The sequence below is a fragment of the Erpetoichthys calabaricus genome, chromosome 2 (assembly GCF_900747795.2).
Source record: "Erpetoichthys calabaricus chromosome 2, fErpCal1.3, whole genome shotgun sequence".
Classification (NCBI taxonomy): domain Eukaryota; kingdom Metazoa; phylum Chordata; class Cladistia; order Polypteriformes; family Polypteridae; genus Erpetoichthys; species Erpetoichthys calabaricus.
In genome coordinates, this window is record NC_041395.2 from 255,182,941 (window position 1) to 255,199,715 (window position 16,775).

Genomic DNA, 16,775 nt, shown 5'->3' on the forward strand with positions numbered 1-16,775 from the left:
CCATTTGGGTTGTAATACCATTTGACAACCTCATGTCACCTCATAAACTCTGTTTGCTTAAACTGTAGTACTAGGGTGTTGTACCATGTTAGCCACTATGGATGTAGTGAGAAATCAAGCAAAATGACACCTTTTATTGGCTAACTAAAAAGATTACAATATGCAAGCTTTCGAGGCAACTCGGGCCCCAACTCATTTTGCCTGAAGAAGGGGCCTGAGTCACCTCGAAAGCTTGCATATTGTAATCTTTTTAGTTAGCCAATAAAAGGTGTCATTTTGTTTGCTTAAACTGGAAAGGCTCAACTCCTTCAATCCTCTTTTCATAGCTTATACTTCTTGGGCACAGAATAAGCCAAGTTACTGTTTGGACTTTCTCTAGTGTTGCAACAATATGTCTTTTTTGTGATAGGGAGAGCAAAACCAAATACAGTACTCCAGGTGAATTCTCACTAGTGTGCTAAATATCATCTGTCATGATGTAGACAGTGATGAGTCCACCATGACTCCTAGGTCATTCTCATAAGAGGTACATTTCACGTTTCAGGTCCATTATGTGTTCAAATCTAGCATTTCTACTTCCTATAATAAAAATAATAATTCATTACATTTATATAGCACTTTTCTCAGTACTCAAAGCGCTATCCACACGGGGAGGAACCAGGAAGTGAACCCATAATCTTCCACAGTCTCCTTACTGCAAAGCAGCAGCACTACCACTGCACCACATGTGAGGATGTGTAATACTTTACATTTACTCACTTTAAATCTGCCTAAACCTGTAAGCTGTCCCAGTGTCTGTGTACAATGTTTTGATGGTATCATGTATTGCATATTATATTTTGTGCTTAACTGTATTTACCTTGTTATTTGTATTGATACAACACAAAGAGAAATTCCGAACAAATGTGTTGCCTGACAGTAAAGTTTAAGTTCAAATTTAGCTGGTTCTTCATCATCTGCCCTTTCTCCTAGTTTATACAGAAAGTGTAGTTCATAATACTTTACCAAAAGTGAAAGAAAGAATTAGAGAAAATAAATAAATACAAACTTGTGCAAAACAAATAAGGTGCCTATCCATGTCTTAAATTACTGTTAACTAGATTCAGTTTTTACAGAGTTTCTAATGGTTATAGTGGTCTGATATCATGGTGAGATCGCCAGGGTGGTAAGGAAATCCAATTGGGTTTCCAAGGTCAAAATATTGTCCAGCTCCCACTGGGCATTCTCCAAATCATAAAAGTAATTCATTATCATTATGACCTACCATCCTAGAAGATTAGATGCAGTAGGTCTTGTGAAAAGTTCAAACATCCTTCCAACATCAAAGGCGGCTGCAGAGCACTTTGATCAGTTAGCAGTGGCGTAAGATGCCACCGCAGAAAATCAGACAATGATCTCAATATGAAATAATGCTGTGAAGCTGTTTTATTATTTATTTATAACCAATGTATTATGTAATTGGAGTCTCCAGTCATCTGCTTTTCATTTTTGTATTACTGTTAAATACAAAATTATTTCTTGACCAATAATTTAGTTTGCATTCTCAGAAGTTAAAGATAAAGGGATTAATAAAGTATCTATCTATCTATCTATCTATCTAAAAGTCTAATATTTAGTTAGGTTTTTCAGTTTGAAGAAGTTCAGTTCACACAAATGTTCAGTAATTCTTGTACTTGTTTATACTCGTCTTAGCTAGCTAAAGCACACAGCAACATTTAAAAGTGGAAAATGAGGCATAATGTCAAGCCCAGAGCTGGCACAACATTTATAATACATTATATTTATAGCCTGCACAGCTGTTATCTGTCACTCTGTAAAGTATTAAATAAGCAGAGCAGATAGAAGCCTGGATAGCTGTGTAACAGTGTTCATTAGCCAGATGAGAGTAGTCACAGAGCTGTTCTAGGACATTCAGGATCTCTTTTTCTGCAAGATGATGGTAAAGGTGCACAAGATTTAACAGAAAATGGCCTGCTGTAAAACATGCTAAGGAGTCATAGTCCCAACACTTATATATACTGTATATTAGAAACGCTTGAAACTTTTTAATAATGGCTGATATACTAATGCAGTAGGTTAAGCTCTGTTACAAACTACTCACACCTTTGATGCTTTTCTTAAACTGGCATTTCATCCAGGGTTGATTTTTTTACTTGCTTCTGCTGCTGCTGGGGTAGGCCCTGGCCTCCCATGACCGTATACTGCATGAGAATGTTATGTTATTTTAAAAACACAACAGCTTTACTCATGAGTATTTGGAAAAATTAAATACAGTTATGAGAAAATATGTGTGAAACACTCCTGGGAAAATGGCTCCTACAATCTGATGTTATCTTAATCTAAGTCATAATAATACATAAATACAACCAGTCTAGTTTCAATATTCAAGGTCACGTAGGGAAAAAGTATGTCAGTCCTTAGGTTTAGTTAAACCTCTTTAAGTAATAAGTACCTCAGCCAAACATTTCTTGTAGCCACAGAACAAATCTGAGAAAGTTTTAAGAAACATGTTAGCCCAATCCTTTTTAGAGATTGGTGTCAATTCTTTTGCATTTCTTAGATTTCATGTTAAAAACGGCTAAATCCAGATCCTGCCAAAGCATTTCAGTAGGGCAGAGTTCAGGTCTCTGATTTGATTATTGCAAAATGTTCTTTTGTTTGGATCCGACATGACATTCATTGTTCCTTCACTGATTGAATGTTATCCACACCCCCAGGTAAAAAAGCAGCATCACCCCACGATGTTCTGTGGACATTGTTGTCAAATATTTAAGTAGCATTTATTGGGGAATAGTTAGTTTTTTTTTTGTTGTTTTTTGGCATTGATTTTTGGATGGCATTGCTTTCCTAGGTGATAAACTTTCATGACCACCACTCTTCTTCTGTGTTTTTCTTTATTGACCCGTAGACGTAGACTTTTACCAAGACAAGCTCACAGGTCTTTAGATGTAAACTTGAAGTTCATTGTGACTTTCTCAAGCAACATACAATGTGCTCTTGCATTAGTCTTTTCAGGACCCCCATTAGTAGAAGAGCAGTACAATACAACATTATTTTTTACCCTATTTCTGCCCTAACTGTTTGAATATGGACTGATGAAGACATAGGTGTTTAGAAATGCTTTCAAAGCCCCTTCCATTTCCACCTGCTTCCTTTACTTTTCTTCCTTTGAAATCTCTTAATCAAAATGGCAGTTCTACTCATCTCTGCTTTTCAGGAGTTGTTTTCTGTTCCTTTTGTCTACATGTAGCACGTTACACTTTTCTAAATGAATTGCATTTTCCAAGTGTTTTCCCAGTTTTGAGGATTGTCCAATTCTTTTTAAATTGTCTTCCTGCCTTCTCCGTAAATGTATTGCCATCTATTAGTTTACTGTACACATCTAAGTTATTAACATAAGTGAGAAAAAACAACAGTCCAAGGACAGACTTCTGAAGCTCTCCACTGATGACCTCAACTCATGCAGAAAATTTTCCTTTTATTCTGGACTCTGTGTCCTTGGCAGATTAACCAGCTTGAAATCCAGTTTTTAAGATTACAGCTTTCTAACATGTTCTACTTAAAAATAATGCAGATTATAGTTTTGAAAAATATACAAAACTAGGCAGTATATTAAAATGGTCTACTAATTGTAGATTTGTGATTTTACAGAACACAGATATAAAATTACAGTACGTTCCAGTGTACAGAAACAACATGGCACTTGCAGAGCTGGAGCACAGCCCAAATATTTCTTCACAGAATATAGAGGCAGAGGATTTGCCAACCAGGTAAGTTAATCCATCTAAATATTATTTTTATCTCTTCCCTAGTAATTTACTATTGTTTGGCTAAACTTAGTAACATGGGCTGAAGACTGTTTAAAGAAAATTACTTTATATGTGTGTACAGAAACTAAAGCACTGAGCTGAATCTATTTAATGCAATTAAGCGGAAACTACATATCAAGCAATTCCAAGATTTAATTTGCAATTTAACTTAATAATATTTATAAAAAGAGAACAGCTAGCATTTCCTGAATTATAATTTATATTTCGCTTTCAGCAAAGTCCAAGTTTTTTCTTTTTTTCTGACAAGAAACAATATTCTACACATTGACTCAGAAGCATAATCACAGGAAGCTTTAATCGGATTGGATAGAAATAAAGTAAACCATACTTGGTAGTCTCTTTCCTACAAATAAGCATCATGACTGACTTCATAACACAACCAATCTTTTCTATCTTAGTAATAATTTAAAGACTGCAAACTCAAGTAAGCCATAAACCTGTAAGAAGCAGAATTTTATTTTCATTTCAGCTCAGTCTGAAAAATAATGATAATGCTGCCCACTGTGTCTGATTGATCTGCAAACTGTACATTACCACCCACTATTTAGCAGTAAAACTGCAGGCTAAAAGTTTTACATCATTAAATTATTATTAGCCAATTATTTCTTGCCGAGTTAAACAGTGTTTGACTATGGGGAAAATACCTTTAGACAGTTAGTCAAACTGAAATTGCAAATGGGGTTATTTCATTTTTATTTAAAATTGGTCATAATCCATATGAATATTAAAACATATCAGTTATAATTACCAAACATTTGTGTAGTTAAGTTTCAATATTTCAAGAAAAACACACTTGTAACAGCACATTTAATGAGTACTGTATGTTATGTAGGGCGGCATGGTGGCGCAGTGGGTAGTGCTGCTGCCTCGCAGTTAGGAGACCTGGGTTCAATTCCCAGGTTTTCCCTGTGTGGAGTTTGCATGTTCTCCCCGTGTCTGCGTGGGTTTCCTCCCACAATCCAAAGACATGCAGGTTAGGTGCATTGGCGATTATAAATTGTGCTTGGGGTGTGTGTGCCCTGCGGTGGGCTGGTGCCCTGCCTGGGGTTTGTCTCCTGCCTTGCGCCCTGTGTTGGCTGGGATTGGCTCCAGCAGACCCCCGTGACCCTGTAGTTAGGATATAACGGGTTGGATAATGGATGGATGTATGTATGTTATGTAGAAAACTATTAGCTGCTCACCCAGCAAAAAACATCATTTATAAGGAGTTTTGATATAATATTGTCCAATTTAACCATTTTTTTGCTAAATAACACTATACTGTATACAAAATAAACTGACCTGCAAAATACAGTATACTGATGTCTGTTATTTTAAACAGCAGCTTCTAAGTGGGACTCTCCAGCTGCTTCCTGTTACCTCTTCTGTGTCTGAAACCATTTTGTAAAGATAAATGTTAGGGCTAGAGCATCACCTGAAACAAACAAAAAACAAAAAACTGATTCAGCGTTATGATTAAAGTCAGCAACTTTCTATTAATCAACAAGACAATCAGTACAGCAAATATGTGAATATTCAGGACTTATCCATTTTAAGTGCTTATTCATATATGTCCCCAATACCACAAATTACAGTATCTGAATCAGTACAGCTCTGAAATTCCATCTGTTGTACACATTTATAGATCCTTGGGCTTGAGACCTTCTAAATAATTAGTGCATTTTCTGTACTTCCAGCATGGTAAGCCCCCAGCATGATACTTCAAGTGACTTTCCAGCATTTAGAGAGGTATGTGTGGATGTATTGTATTTTTGTACTTTCTTGTATTATTTAAGCACATTCAATACATATACATATATATATGTGACATATACTTGGTTTTTGAGCAAATTACACTTTTTGCTCTTCCCCATATGTCACAGGTTTAGATACAAAGTATTTTTCATATCTTCAAAATATATTAGACTAAGTTGCAATTGGTTTCGTGTCTGATGATAACACACTCATTAGGCTTGGGAATCACATTAGATTTATAACTGTGATAGTGATTCCAGCAGTAAATGCTGGAGTAGCAATTTTTGTTCTGCACTTGAAATCAGTTTTATTTGGAAAAGTGTGAAAAATTCTGTCCAAGCAACTGGAATCAACAATGTCTAACATCCAAGAAGTGATGCATTGGTAAACTTAATGTACTATGAATCAAAACAAAATTCTGTAAGTATTGTTAAAATGAAACTACCATCCCATGCAGGGCTGCTTTGAACCCTTTTGTCTATTGCTGCTGGCATCAGTTTCTGAAATTTGAACAGGAAATGGATGGGTGAATGGCTAGGTGGGTTTAAAGAATTCCTAAATACATACACCAGTGAGTCACAACACTAAAACCACTAACAGGTGAAGTGAATAACATTGATGATCTGTCATAATGGCACCTGTCAAGAGGGGGGATATATTAGGCAGCATGTGAGCAACCAGTTTTGAAGGTGAAGCAGGAAAAACGGACAGGCATTAGGATCTGGGCAATTTTGACAAGGGCCAAATTGTGATGGTTAGTTGATCGGTTCAGAGCATCTGCAAAGCTTGTTGGGTGTTCCTGGTATGTGGTGGTAAGTACCTACCATAAGGGGTCCAAGGAAGAACAAACAGTGAACTGGGGACAGAGACATGGGCATGGGGAGCGAAGGCAAGCCCATCTGTTTTTTTTTTCACAGAAGAGCTACTGTAGCACAAATTGCTGAAAACCTTAATGGCGGCCATGAGAGAAAGCTGTCAGAACACACAGTGTATCACAGCTTACTGCATATGGGACAGTGTAGACGTAGATCAGTTTGACTGCCCCAGGTGACCCCTGTCCACCACCTAAAGCATCTACAATGGCCACTTGAGCATCAGAACTGAACCATTAAGCACTACAAGAAGGTGGCCTAGTCTGATGAATCATGTTTTCTTTTAGATCATGTGGATGGTCAGGTGTGCGTGTGCATCATTTACCTGCGGAAAAGATGGCACCGGGATGAACTGTGGGGAGAAGTCAAACCAACAGAGACAGTGTGATGCCCTGAGCAGTGTTCTGCAGGGAAACATTGGGTCCTGGCATTTATGTGGATGTTATTTTGACACGTATCACCAACCTAAAAATGGCTGCAGACCATGTACACCCTTTCATGGCAACGGTATTCCCTGATAGCAGTTTTCAATGGCCCTGCCACACTGCAAAAATTAAATTAGTCAGGAATGGTTTGTGGAACATAACTTGAGGCTGCTCTTTTACTTAGTTTTTTAATTCAGTGGGCCTCTCTTGAAGTGATGTTACCTGTCCAGCACACCACAGCATAGAAAATTGCATTGACCATCACAGAGTTGTGGAAGAATATCTTTTCACTTAGTAGCCCTTTTATGATGTAGACGTACATTTATCTAGTGCTGGAGAGGATCTTGCACAACAAGCTGAATTCTTTGAAAACATGGATTCAACAAGATGCTGGAAACATTTCTTAGGGTTTTTGTTCCCTAAGAACAAAATGTTATTCAAATAGTATCAATCTCTGAATTCATTTTTAGTCCATACATTCAATTGGTGAACCTCTCATTCAGCCCATCATGAAAGTGTACTACTGGATTCAGATGTTGAGCCTGTGCAGACTACTGGCGTAAACAAATGTCCCTGTCTTATTCTTGAAACCACAAGTAAAGGATGCCTTGTGACAGGATACATTATCCAGCAAGTGTACATTTAAAAAATAGTATACTCTGGCCATAAAGGAATATGTACATGCTCAGCAGCTGTGGCTAGGTAAACTGTGGCATTTAGGTGTCATTCATTTGGTATTAAGAAGCCTAATATATGCCAAATAACACATTATACCACCATCACCAGCTTATTTGTTTGACCCAAGGCAGGTTCAATACATGGATTAATTTTGTTTACAATATACTCTTGACCCCAACAGCTGCATTTTATAGCAGAAACTGAGGTTCATCTAACTAGGTGACATTTTCGCAATTATCATGTGTTCAGTTTTGGTGATCATGTATCAAATGTTACTTCATTTTCTTGTTAGCATGGTGTTCTTCTGTAGGTCTAGAGGACTGTGTTTTTAAGAGATGCTCTATTTGAATGTTTGTGGAATATTAATGAGTCCAACCAATCTTCTTTGATCTATCTTATTAATGAGATGATTTTTGCTACTCATTTGAAGTTTTTTTTGTTTTGTTTATGACATTGCTCTCTGTGTGACCTTTACCTTTGATATTGTAGTACATGAAAATTCCATGAGATCAACCTGCTTCAAAGGTTGCAGTTGCTTAGATCATGCATCTTTCCCATTCAAATTTACTGTATGGTCAAACAAACAAATTAAAACTCTTGGTCATGTTTAAATGCTATATATTGAGGTGCAGCCACTAGCTGACTTTGTGGAAACCAGGCAGTTTGTGTTACTGAGAAAGGATACCTGATTAGCTTACCACCGAGTATATATGCAAAATACCCGCGCTTCGTAGCGGCGAAGTACTGCTTTAAAATTTTTATTAAGAAGAAAAGTAAACCTTTTTAGACTGAGGGAAAATATACCAATAATTGTTTGTCAAGGATCTCTTTGTATACCACGTTGTCAGTTCGGCCCTCCGGTTGTAATATGATGAAGCTGTGCGCTGAGCTTACTGTTGAGCATGCAACGTATAGTTGGCCATGTGAAAAGCAATCTTGCCTCAAATCAATGCCAACCTTTTGTAGGGTCTGTCCCTGAGACTTATTAATTGTCATTGCGAAGCAGAGCCTTCCTGGAAATTGGAGGTGTTTGAATTGAAATGGGTTTTATCGATAACTTAGCATCCAGCTTTTGAGAGTTTAAACATTCATAAACATCAAAGTGTCCACTACTCAAATCGTCACCTGTGAATCTAAGATGTTTAAGAGGCATTGGCAGTTGTCCAAAGGTGTAAAATATTTGGCCATTTCAGTACACTTGAAAGCGACAACCAAACAATTTAGCGGCAGCCATCAACTCATATGCAGAACTATAGGTGAAGAGCTTAAGCATTTCACTCTTATAGTGCTCCTGTGTAGTTTATCTCCTATACCGTCATCAGTGCACACCTTGAACCTGTCCCAGTCATTCAATACATAAGACACAATGTTCCTCCGGATATCAAGAGTGAGCCTGATATGGCCGTGCAATATGTAACATAGAGAATGGAAAAGGCAGTCGCCATCTCCGGGCATGGAAATCACTCGGTAAGTGACAGTTCTTTGATCGATGGTGATCACCTCAATAGACATGTTAATGGGGGTACGGTTGGAACGATAAAGGAAATGGGTACCTGAACAATGCAAACTAAGTCTAAAATACCTACACAATAACTATAGTCATAATAAACGAACAATAAAACAGCGGAGAAGCATTGGATTAAATAAAAAGGCTGCAGTTATCAGCAGGGAGACGTGAATACTGTGGCGAAGCAAGGAAGGGAACGAAGAGACCGGAGCGACAGATGGCCTTATATAGGCAGGCAGCCAACTACGTGGGAGGCTGCAGGCTATGGACGTATATATGTACGTAAGTAGGATTCAGTTAGCGTTGGGAACCCGCGTACCAGATTTCTTGAAGATGGGCCCATAAGTAACAAAGACCATTGGAAAGTTCAATATAGCAGCCGACAGTGGCATCATACCACCGAAATAAGTACATGGCGGACGTTGTCGACCGTTTTGACCGTTACACGTAGAACTTCTAAATGAAACCTGCTTAACTTTTGTAAGTAAGCTATAAGGAATGAGCCTGCCAAATTTCAGCCTTCTACCTACACGGGAAGTTGGAGAATTAGTGATGAGTGAGTCAGTGAGTGAGGGCTTTGCCTATTATTAGTATAGACTAGCAAAATACCCACGCTTCGCAGCGGAGAAGTAGTGTGTTGAAGAGGTTATGTCACCATATATATACATAAACATATATACATATATATACATATCTACATATACACATCTCTACATATACATATACAAATCCACATATACATATATACAGTATATACATATACAAATTTACATATCTACATATATATATATATATATATATATATATATATATATATATATATATATACATATAAATATAGACATACATATATACATACATACATATTCACATATATATATATATATATATATATCCATCCATCCATCCATTATCCAACCCGCTGAATCCAAACACAGGGTCACGGGGGTCTGCTGGAGCCAATCCCAGCCAACACAGGGCACAAGGCAGGGAACCAATCCTGGGCAGGGTGCCAACCAACCGCAGGACACACACAAACACACCTACACACCAAGCACACACTAGGGCCAATTTAGAATCGCCAATCCACCTAACCTGCATGTCTTTGGACTGCGGGAGGAAACCGGAGCGCCCGGAGGAAACCCACGCAGACACGGGGAGAACATGCAAACTCCACGCAGGGAGGACCCGGGAAGCGAACCCAGGTCCCCAGGTGTCCCAACTGCGAGGCAGCAGCGCTACCCACTGCGCCACCGTGCCGCCCCTATATATATATATATATATACTGTATATATACATATCTACTTATTGGCTCCTGTATTTAGGATATAGCGGGTTGGATAATGGATGGATGGACATTTGTATGCATAGCCCTATTTGCCCGTTTTCGTTTTTTTTCTTTCTTCAGTAGTATTTCAGCAAACCCGGAGCTTGTCAGTTCAAATCCTGGTACTGACACCACTGTGTGACCCTGAGGAAGTCACTTCACCTGCCTGTGCTGCAAAAAACAAAAGTAATGTAACAAATTGTACCTCAGATGTTGCAAGTTGCTGGAATAAAGGCATAAGTAAGATAGATAAATATGTATTATACACATAGGAAGTATTAATTTATTTTCAGTTAAGTCATCTGCAGCAAACCTTTATAAATGAGGGTTTCTCGTTTTTAGATAGTGCAAACTGTTTCTTCTTCATTGACGTTTTCTCTTGGAGAGCTTTTTTCATTTCATTGAAAATTAAAGCAGCAGCTGCCAAAATATGTAGCTTTCTTATTAATTTTTCAACATTGTGTAAAATAAATTTATAAAGTAACATAAAAGGTTTAAATACTGGTTATCCTTTTACACTAAAATATTACTAAAGAGATACAAAAAAAGTAAAATGCATATGTTCTTTTTCTTTAAGGAGATTAAATATTACTGAAGAAAGAAAAAAAAACTAAAACAACCAAATGGGGCTATGCATACAAACTTAAAAGGTTTAAATAAAACAGAAATATACACTTTTATTTTTACTTCCTTAACTTGTGGAGGGTGTATCTTGTAGCAAAGCCCTAACTTTTTTCGTGAAAGCCTGTTTCAGTCAATAAGTCTTAAAAACAGGTGTAAAGATATTGACAATAAGCTACGCAAACCCACCAAGACATGCAATCGTTTAAATTAAGGCGCGAGTCGAAAGACACCATCCCATAATATTAGTTAACGATTAACACATTTCTATATGTATTGTAAGCATACAATACAACTGATAATATGTTGCGCTTATTTATCTGGTGTACCGACATTTTTGCGCGTTTAACGGCTGAAATCTAACGTGGTTTGTGCCCTTCAGAATGAAAAGAGTTTGCATTTACCTTTTTAATAAAAGGCGACCTTTTAAGCCTGAGAAATCACCCCGTAAATGCACACGTTTAATTGCACATGTGTTAATATGTATGCTTACACAGTATTAAAAGACACTCAACAATTACACAGTATTAAAAGACACTCAACAATTAACGTCATTTACCTTCGTTCCCGCGTTTGACTCGTGCTGTAAATCTCTTCCTCGTTTTCAGTTCACGTGATTACGTAGGAGGCGTAATACGTGATGACACGATACGTGACTCCGCCTCCTCCATTAGAGTATATGGACAAAAAACAGGTTCCAGTTATGACCATTACGCGTAGAATTTTGAAATGAAACCTGCCTAACTTTTGTAAGTAAGCTGTAAGGAATGAGCCTGCCAAATTTCAGCCTTCTACCTACACGGGAAGTTGGAGAATTAGTGATGAGTGAGTCAGTCAGTGAGGGCTTTGCCTTTTATTAGTATACTAGCAAAATACCCGCGCTTCGCAGCGGAGAAGTAGTGTGTTAAAGAGGTTATGAAAAAAAAAGGAAACATTTTAAAAATAACGTAACATGATTGTCAATGTAATTGTGTTGTCATTGTTATGAGTGTTGCTGTGTTTTATATATATAAAATACACACACACACATATAAACATATATATACATATACATATATATATATACATATCTACATATATATATATATATATATATATATATATATATATACATATACACATCCACATATCAACATATATATATACACATATATACACACACACACGCTTTATGGGTGATGATTGTTTTACTCTTTTTATCTTTATTTTATTTTATTGTAGAATCAACTCCTATCTGCGCACAGCAGGGCAGCCGTGGGCGGATGCGTATGGTGTATTCACTCCATGTTATCGTGCATTGCGCTGTCAGTGGTATTTTGATAAAAGAATTTGAACAACATATAAGAAGCGTATAAATTATTAAACAGTAAAACATTAACATTTAAGAAGTAAAGTTACATTAAGTACTACTGCAGTGCCTTCGGGTATACCTCATTTTTTGTTTGCCCATTACATGCTTAAATGTATACATTTTTTGGTGCACCTACCCGAGAACACGCGACATATAACCGAGCGTGGGAGAAGCATGGATTTTAAACACGCGTTGAGTTCATCTGCTGGTCTCCCTCGTGGAATAACTGGTAATGTTTGACTAAAATCTACAGCGAGTAAAACGACATTACCTCCTATTTTTTTTTTTACGATCTCTGAGATCTTGCTTTTTTCGGTTCAAGGCTTCATAAGCTCTTTTATGTTGTATGGTGTACTTATCCCAAACCATCATCTTTGAATGTTGCAAGACTTTCGCCTTGTATGTAGATCGGGGTAATTACATTCATTGCATTCCTAGTCTGAATCACAATCTGATTGTATGGGTGGTTACCTGGCACTGTAGGGTTGCCACCCGTCCTTTAAAATACGGAATCGTGCCCCGTTTGAGAATGAAATTGCGCGTCCCGTTTTGAATCAATACTGGACGGGATTTATCCCGTATTTTTTTTATCATTTTTTTTTTAAAGCAGCGTCTCATGCAAATCATCCCACACGCATTTTATGAAGATGCCTCCTTTCCTACTTTTGATTGGGTAATACTTGATGTCATCGTTAGTTTGATTGGTGTTTTTAACTGTCCAGTGAGGAGGGCATGTCTTTTAAGTACAGTCTGCAAAGTGTTGGCACTGAGATGTGGCGTCAGCGCCATAGTTGAAGCCCCTAACGTTGCGGTCAGCAAGTCGGCTAACATCCGCCATGTGCCGTCTTTCAGTTGCGAGAAGCAGATCATAGAATGGTTGAAACTGTTGCCCCTAACATTGCGCCACGGCGTGTGGTTCGTTTATACCTCGTGTCTTCTCATTAAACTTTTATCTCGCGAATATGTTATTGCAATCCGCAGCGGGAGCGTTTCTATAAACTTAATTTAAACTTACGTTTTACACCGTGCTTTGTTTCCCTTATGAACATGCTTGTATGCTTAACTCGCTCCGTTCTCAATTGTTTAATTAATTTTTTGCTCTTCGCTGTTTGCGGCTGTTCCTCCATTTCCCCCTACTTCGTTCTTTTATCTCGCGAATATGTTATTGCAATCCTTAACGGGAGCGTTTCAATAAACTGATTGAAAATAGTTTTGCATTTACCTTTTTAGTAAAAGGCGAGCTTTTAAGCCTGAGAAATCACCCCGTAAATGCACACGTTTAATTGCACGTGTTAATATGTATGCTTACACAGTATTAAAAGACAGTCAAAAATTAACGTCATTTACCTTCGTTCCCGCGTGTGACTCGTGCTGTAAATGTCTTCCTTGTTTTTAGTTCACGTGATTACGTAGGAGGCGTGATGACGCGATACATGACTCCGCCTCCTCCATTACAGTGTATGGACAAAAAATATGTTCCAGTTATGACCATTACGCTTTGAATTTCGAAATGAAACCTGCCTAACTTTTGTAAGTAAGCTGTAAGGAATGAGCCTGCCAAATTTCAGCCTTCCACCTACACGGGAAGTTGGAGAATTAGTGATGAGTGAGTCAGTCAGTCAGTGAGTGAGTGAGTCAGTCAGTCAGTCAGTCAGTGAGGGCTTTGCCTTTTATTATTATAGATATTATAGATATATATATATATATATATATATATATATATATATATATATATATATATCCATATTACTAACCGAGAATGGTAAACCGGAAGGCATGGATGCAGGTACACGGCGATGAGACCATGAGACATAGTGCGCAGGCACCTACAGCGCGCGTCTCATAAACCGCAAGCGAAGTCTGATCCACCGCGAACGAAGGAGTCACAGCCCAAAAACGAAAGAGCTCAACTAACGTGAATGAGAAATGAAGCAACAACGCGCCCATAGCTAACGACTAACGACACAGCCACACAAAAAAGAGGATTCTGCGCTGCACCCCAAAGTCAAACGGAAGAGGCTACGGAGGCCCCACAGGTCCACAAAGATAGTATGGAAGGCGCGGGAAAGTACAAAAGGCGCAGGCACCTACAACGCGCTTCTGAACTAAACGTCCACACTACACAGCATGGTCCACGCGCTTCTAACACACCGCAAGCATAAAAACGAGATAGTACAGAAACCACACAGATCCAGACTCCACAACATATGTGAATCACATTACAGTAATACAATATTAAGCACATTACAATATGGTCCACACGCATCTAAAACACTGCAAGCAAAAACCCGAGATGGTACAAAAGCCCCAAATATCCGGACTCCACAACATATGTGAATCACATTACAGTAATACAATATTAACAGTACAACCACAGAAAACACAGGCTCGACACCAGATGGGTAATAATAATAAACGAACGCTCCATATTAAACATACGGCATCCTCACATGTCCAAACTACACAGCATATGTGAATCACATTACAGTGATGCATTACTAACAGTACAACCACAGAAAACGCTCCGTATTAACAGTAAGTGCAAATATCCATATTACTAACGGTAAACAACATATAACTAATGGAGACACGGTCACGGCTCCATGTACTCACGGAAAACACAACCAGAAGAGGCTTCGGCGTCCCACCCCACAGTCAAACCAGACAAAGTACGAAGTCCCCAAACGTCCACAAAGCACAGCATAGTCACACCCGAGATAGTACGGAGGGCACATGCACCTATACACCGCAAGCGAAGTACCCACGGCTCAGAAACGAAAGAGCTCAACTAATGTAAATAAGTGGTTTTAACAGTAAGTGCAGCAAATATCCATATTACTAACGGTAAACAACGTATAACTAATGGAGACATGGTCACATCTCCATGTACTCACGGAAAACACAACCAGAAGAGGCTTCGGCATCCCACCCCACAGTCAAACCAGACAAAGTACGGAGTCCCCAAACGTCCACAAAGCACAGCATAGTCACACCCGAGATAGTACGGAGGGCACATGCACCTATACACCGCAAGCGAAGTACCCACGGCTCAGAAACGAAAGAGCTCAACTAATGTAAATAAGTGGTTTTAACAGTAAGTGCAGCAAATATCCATATTACTAACGGTAAACAACGTATAACTAATGGAGACATGGTCACATCTCCATGTACTCACGGAAAACACAAACAGAAGAGGCTTCGGCGTCCCGCCCCACAGTCAAACCAGACAAAGTACGGAGTCCCCAAACGTCCACAAAGCACAGCATAGTCACACCCGAGATTGTATGGAGGGCACATGCGCCTGTACACCGCAAGCGAAGTACCCACGGCTCAGAAACGAAAGAGCTCAACTAACGTAAATAAGTGATTTTAACTGTAAGTGCAACACAACATATGTGAATCACATTACACTAATACAATATTAACAGTACAACCACAGAAAACACAGGCTCGACACCAGATGGGTGATAAGAATAAACGAATGCTCCATATTAAGCATACGGCATCCTCACACGTCCAAACTACACAGCATATGTGAATCACATTACAGTGATGCATTACTAACAGTACAACGACAGAAAACGCTCCGTATTAACAGTAAGTGCAAATATCCATATTACTAACGGTAAACAACGTATAACTAATGGAGACACGGTCACGGCTCCAAAACAATACAGCTCAACTAACGGAGCCACCTGGATAAAATCAATGAACGCAAGCGCCTACAATAGGCGTCTCAAATGCCGCAAGCAAAGCAGGCACAGCTCCAAAAAGAAAGAGCTCAACTGACGGAGATACAAAAAGAGAGTACAGAACCCTACACGTCCACACTACACAGCATAGTCAAACCCGACATAGTACGGAAGGTGCAGGCGCCTACAACACGCTTCTAAAGCACCGCAAGCAATAACCCAAGATAGTACAGAAGCCCCAAAGATCCAGACTCCACAGCATATGTGAATCACATTACAGTAATACAATGCTATAAGTACTCACGGAAAACACAAACAGAAGAGGCTTCGGCGTCCCGCCCCACAGTCAAACCAGAGAAAGTACGGAGTCCCCAAATGTCCACAAAACACAGCATAGTCACACCCGAGATAGTACGGAGGGCACATGCGCCTATACACCGCAAGCGAAGGAGCCACGGCTCAGAAACGAAAAAGCTCAACTAACATAAATAAGTGATTTTAAGATTATAATAACTCCATACCAAGGAATACTCATTCAAGGACAACACGCCATCTTTACTACAAATGTTGTGTATAAAGATATCCTATGTACGTCATCTACGCCTTTACACTCCAATATATCTCATACATAGATCTGCGCAAGCTCAAAGACATTCTATACTTGCATAACATAACACTTACACTGCTATTCTCATTTACATATATTACATAGACCTACAGATATCGTGACAGTGGACA

At 38.7% G+C, this 16,775-nt stretch overlaps 1 protein-coding gene across 4 annotated transcripts in view; it reads left to right on the plus strand.

Moving 5' to 3' along the window:
- The window catches only part of fam13c (family with sequence similarity 13 member C), a 156,310-nt gene that overhangs the window by 89,560 nt on the left and 49,975 nt on the right, over nt 1-16,775 (plus strand). For all 4 annotated transcript variants that reach the window (XM_051923143.1, XM_051923142.1, XM_028795398.2 and 1 more), the window contains exons 10-11: nt 3,652-3,770; nt 5,507-5,558. In XM_051923143.1, the coding sequence (XP_051779103.1) occupies nt 3,652-3,770; nt 5,507-5,558 (171 nt within the window). The remainder of the gene's footprint in view (nt 1-3,651; nt 3,771-5,506; nt 5,559-16,775) is intronic.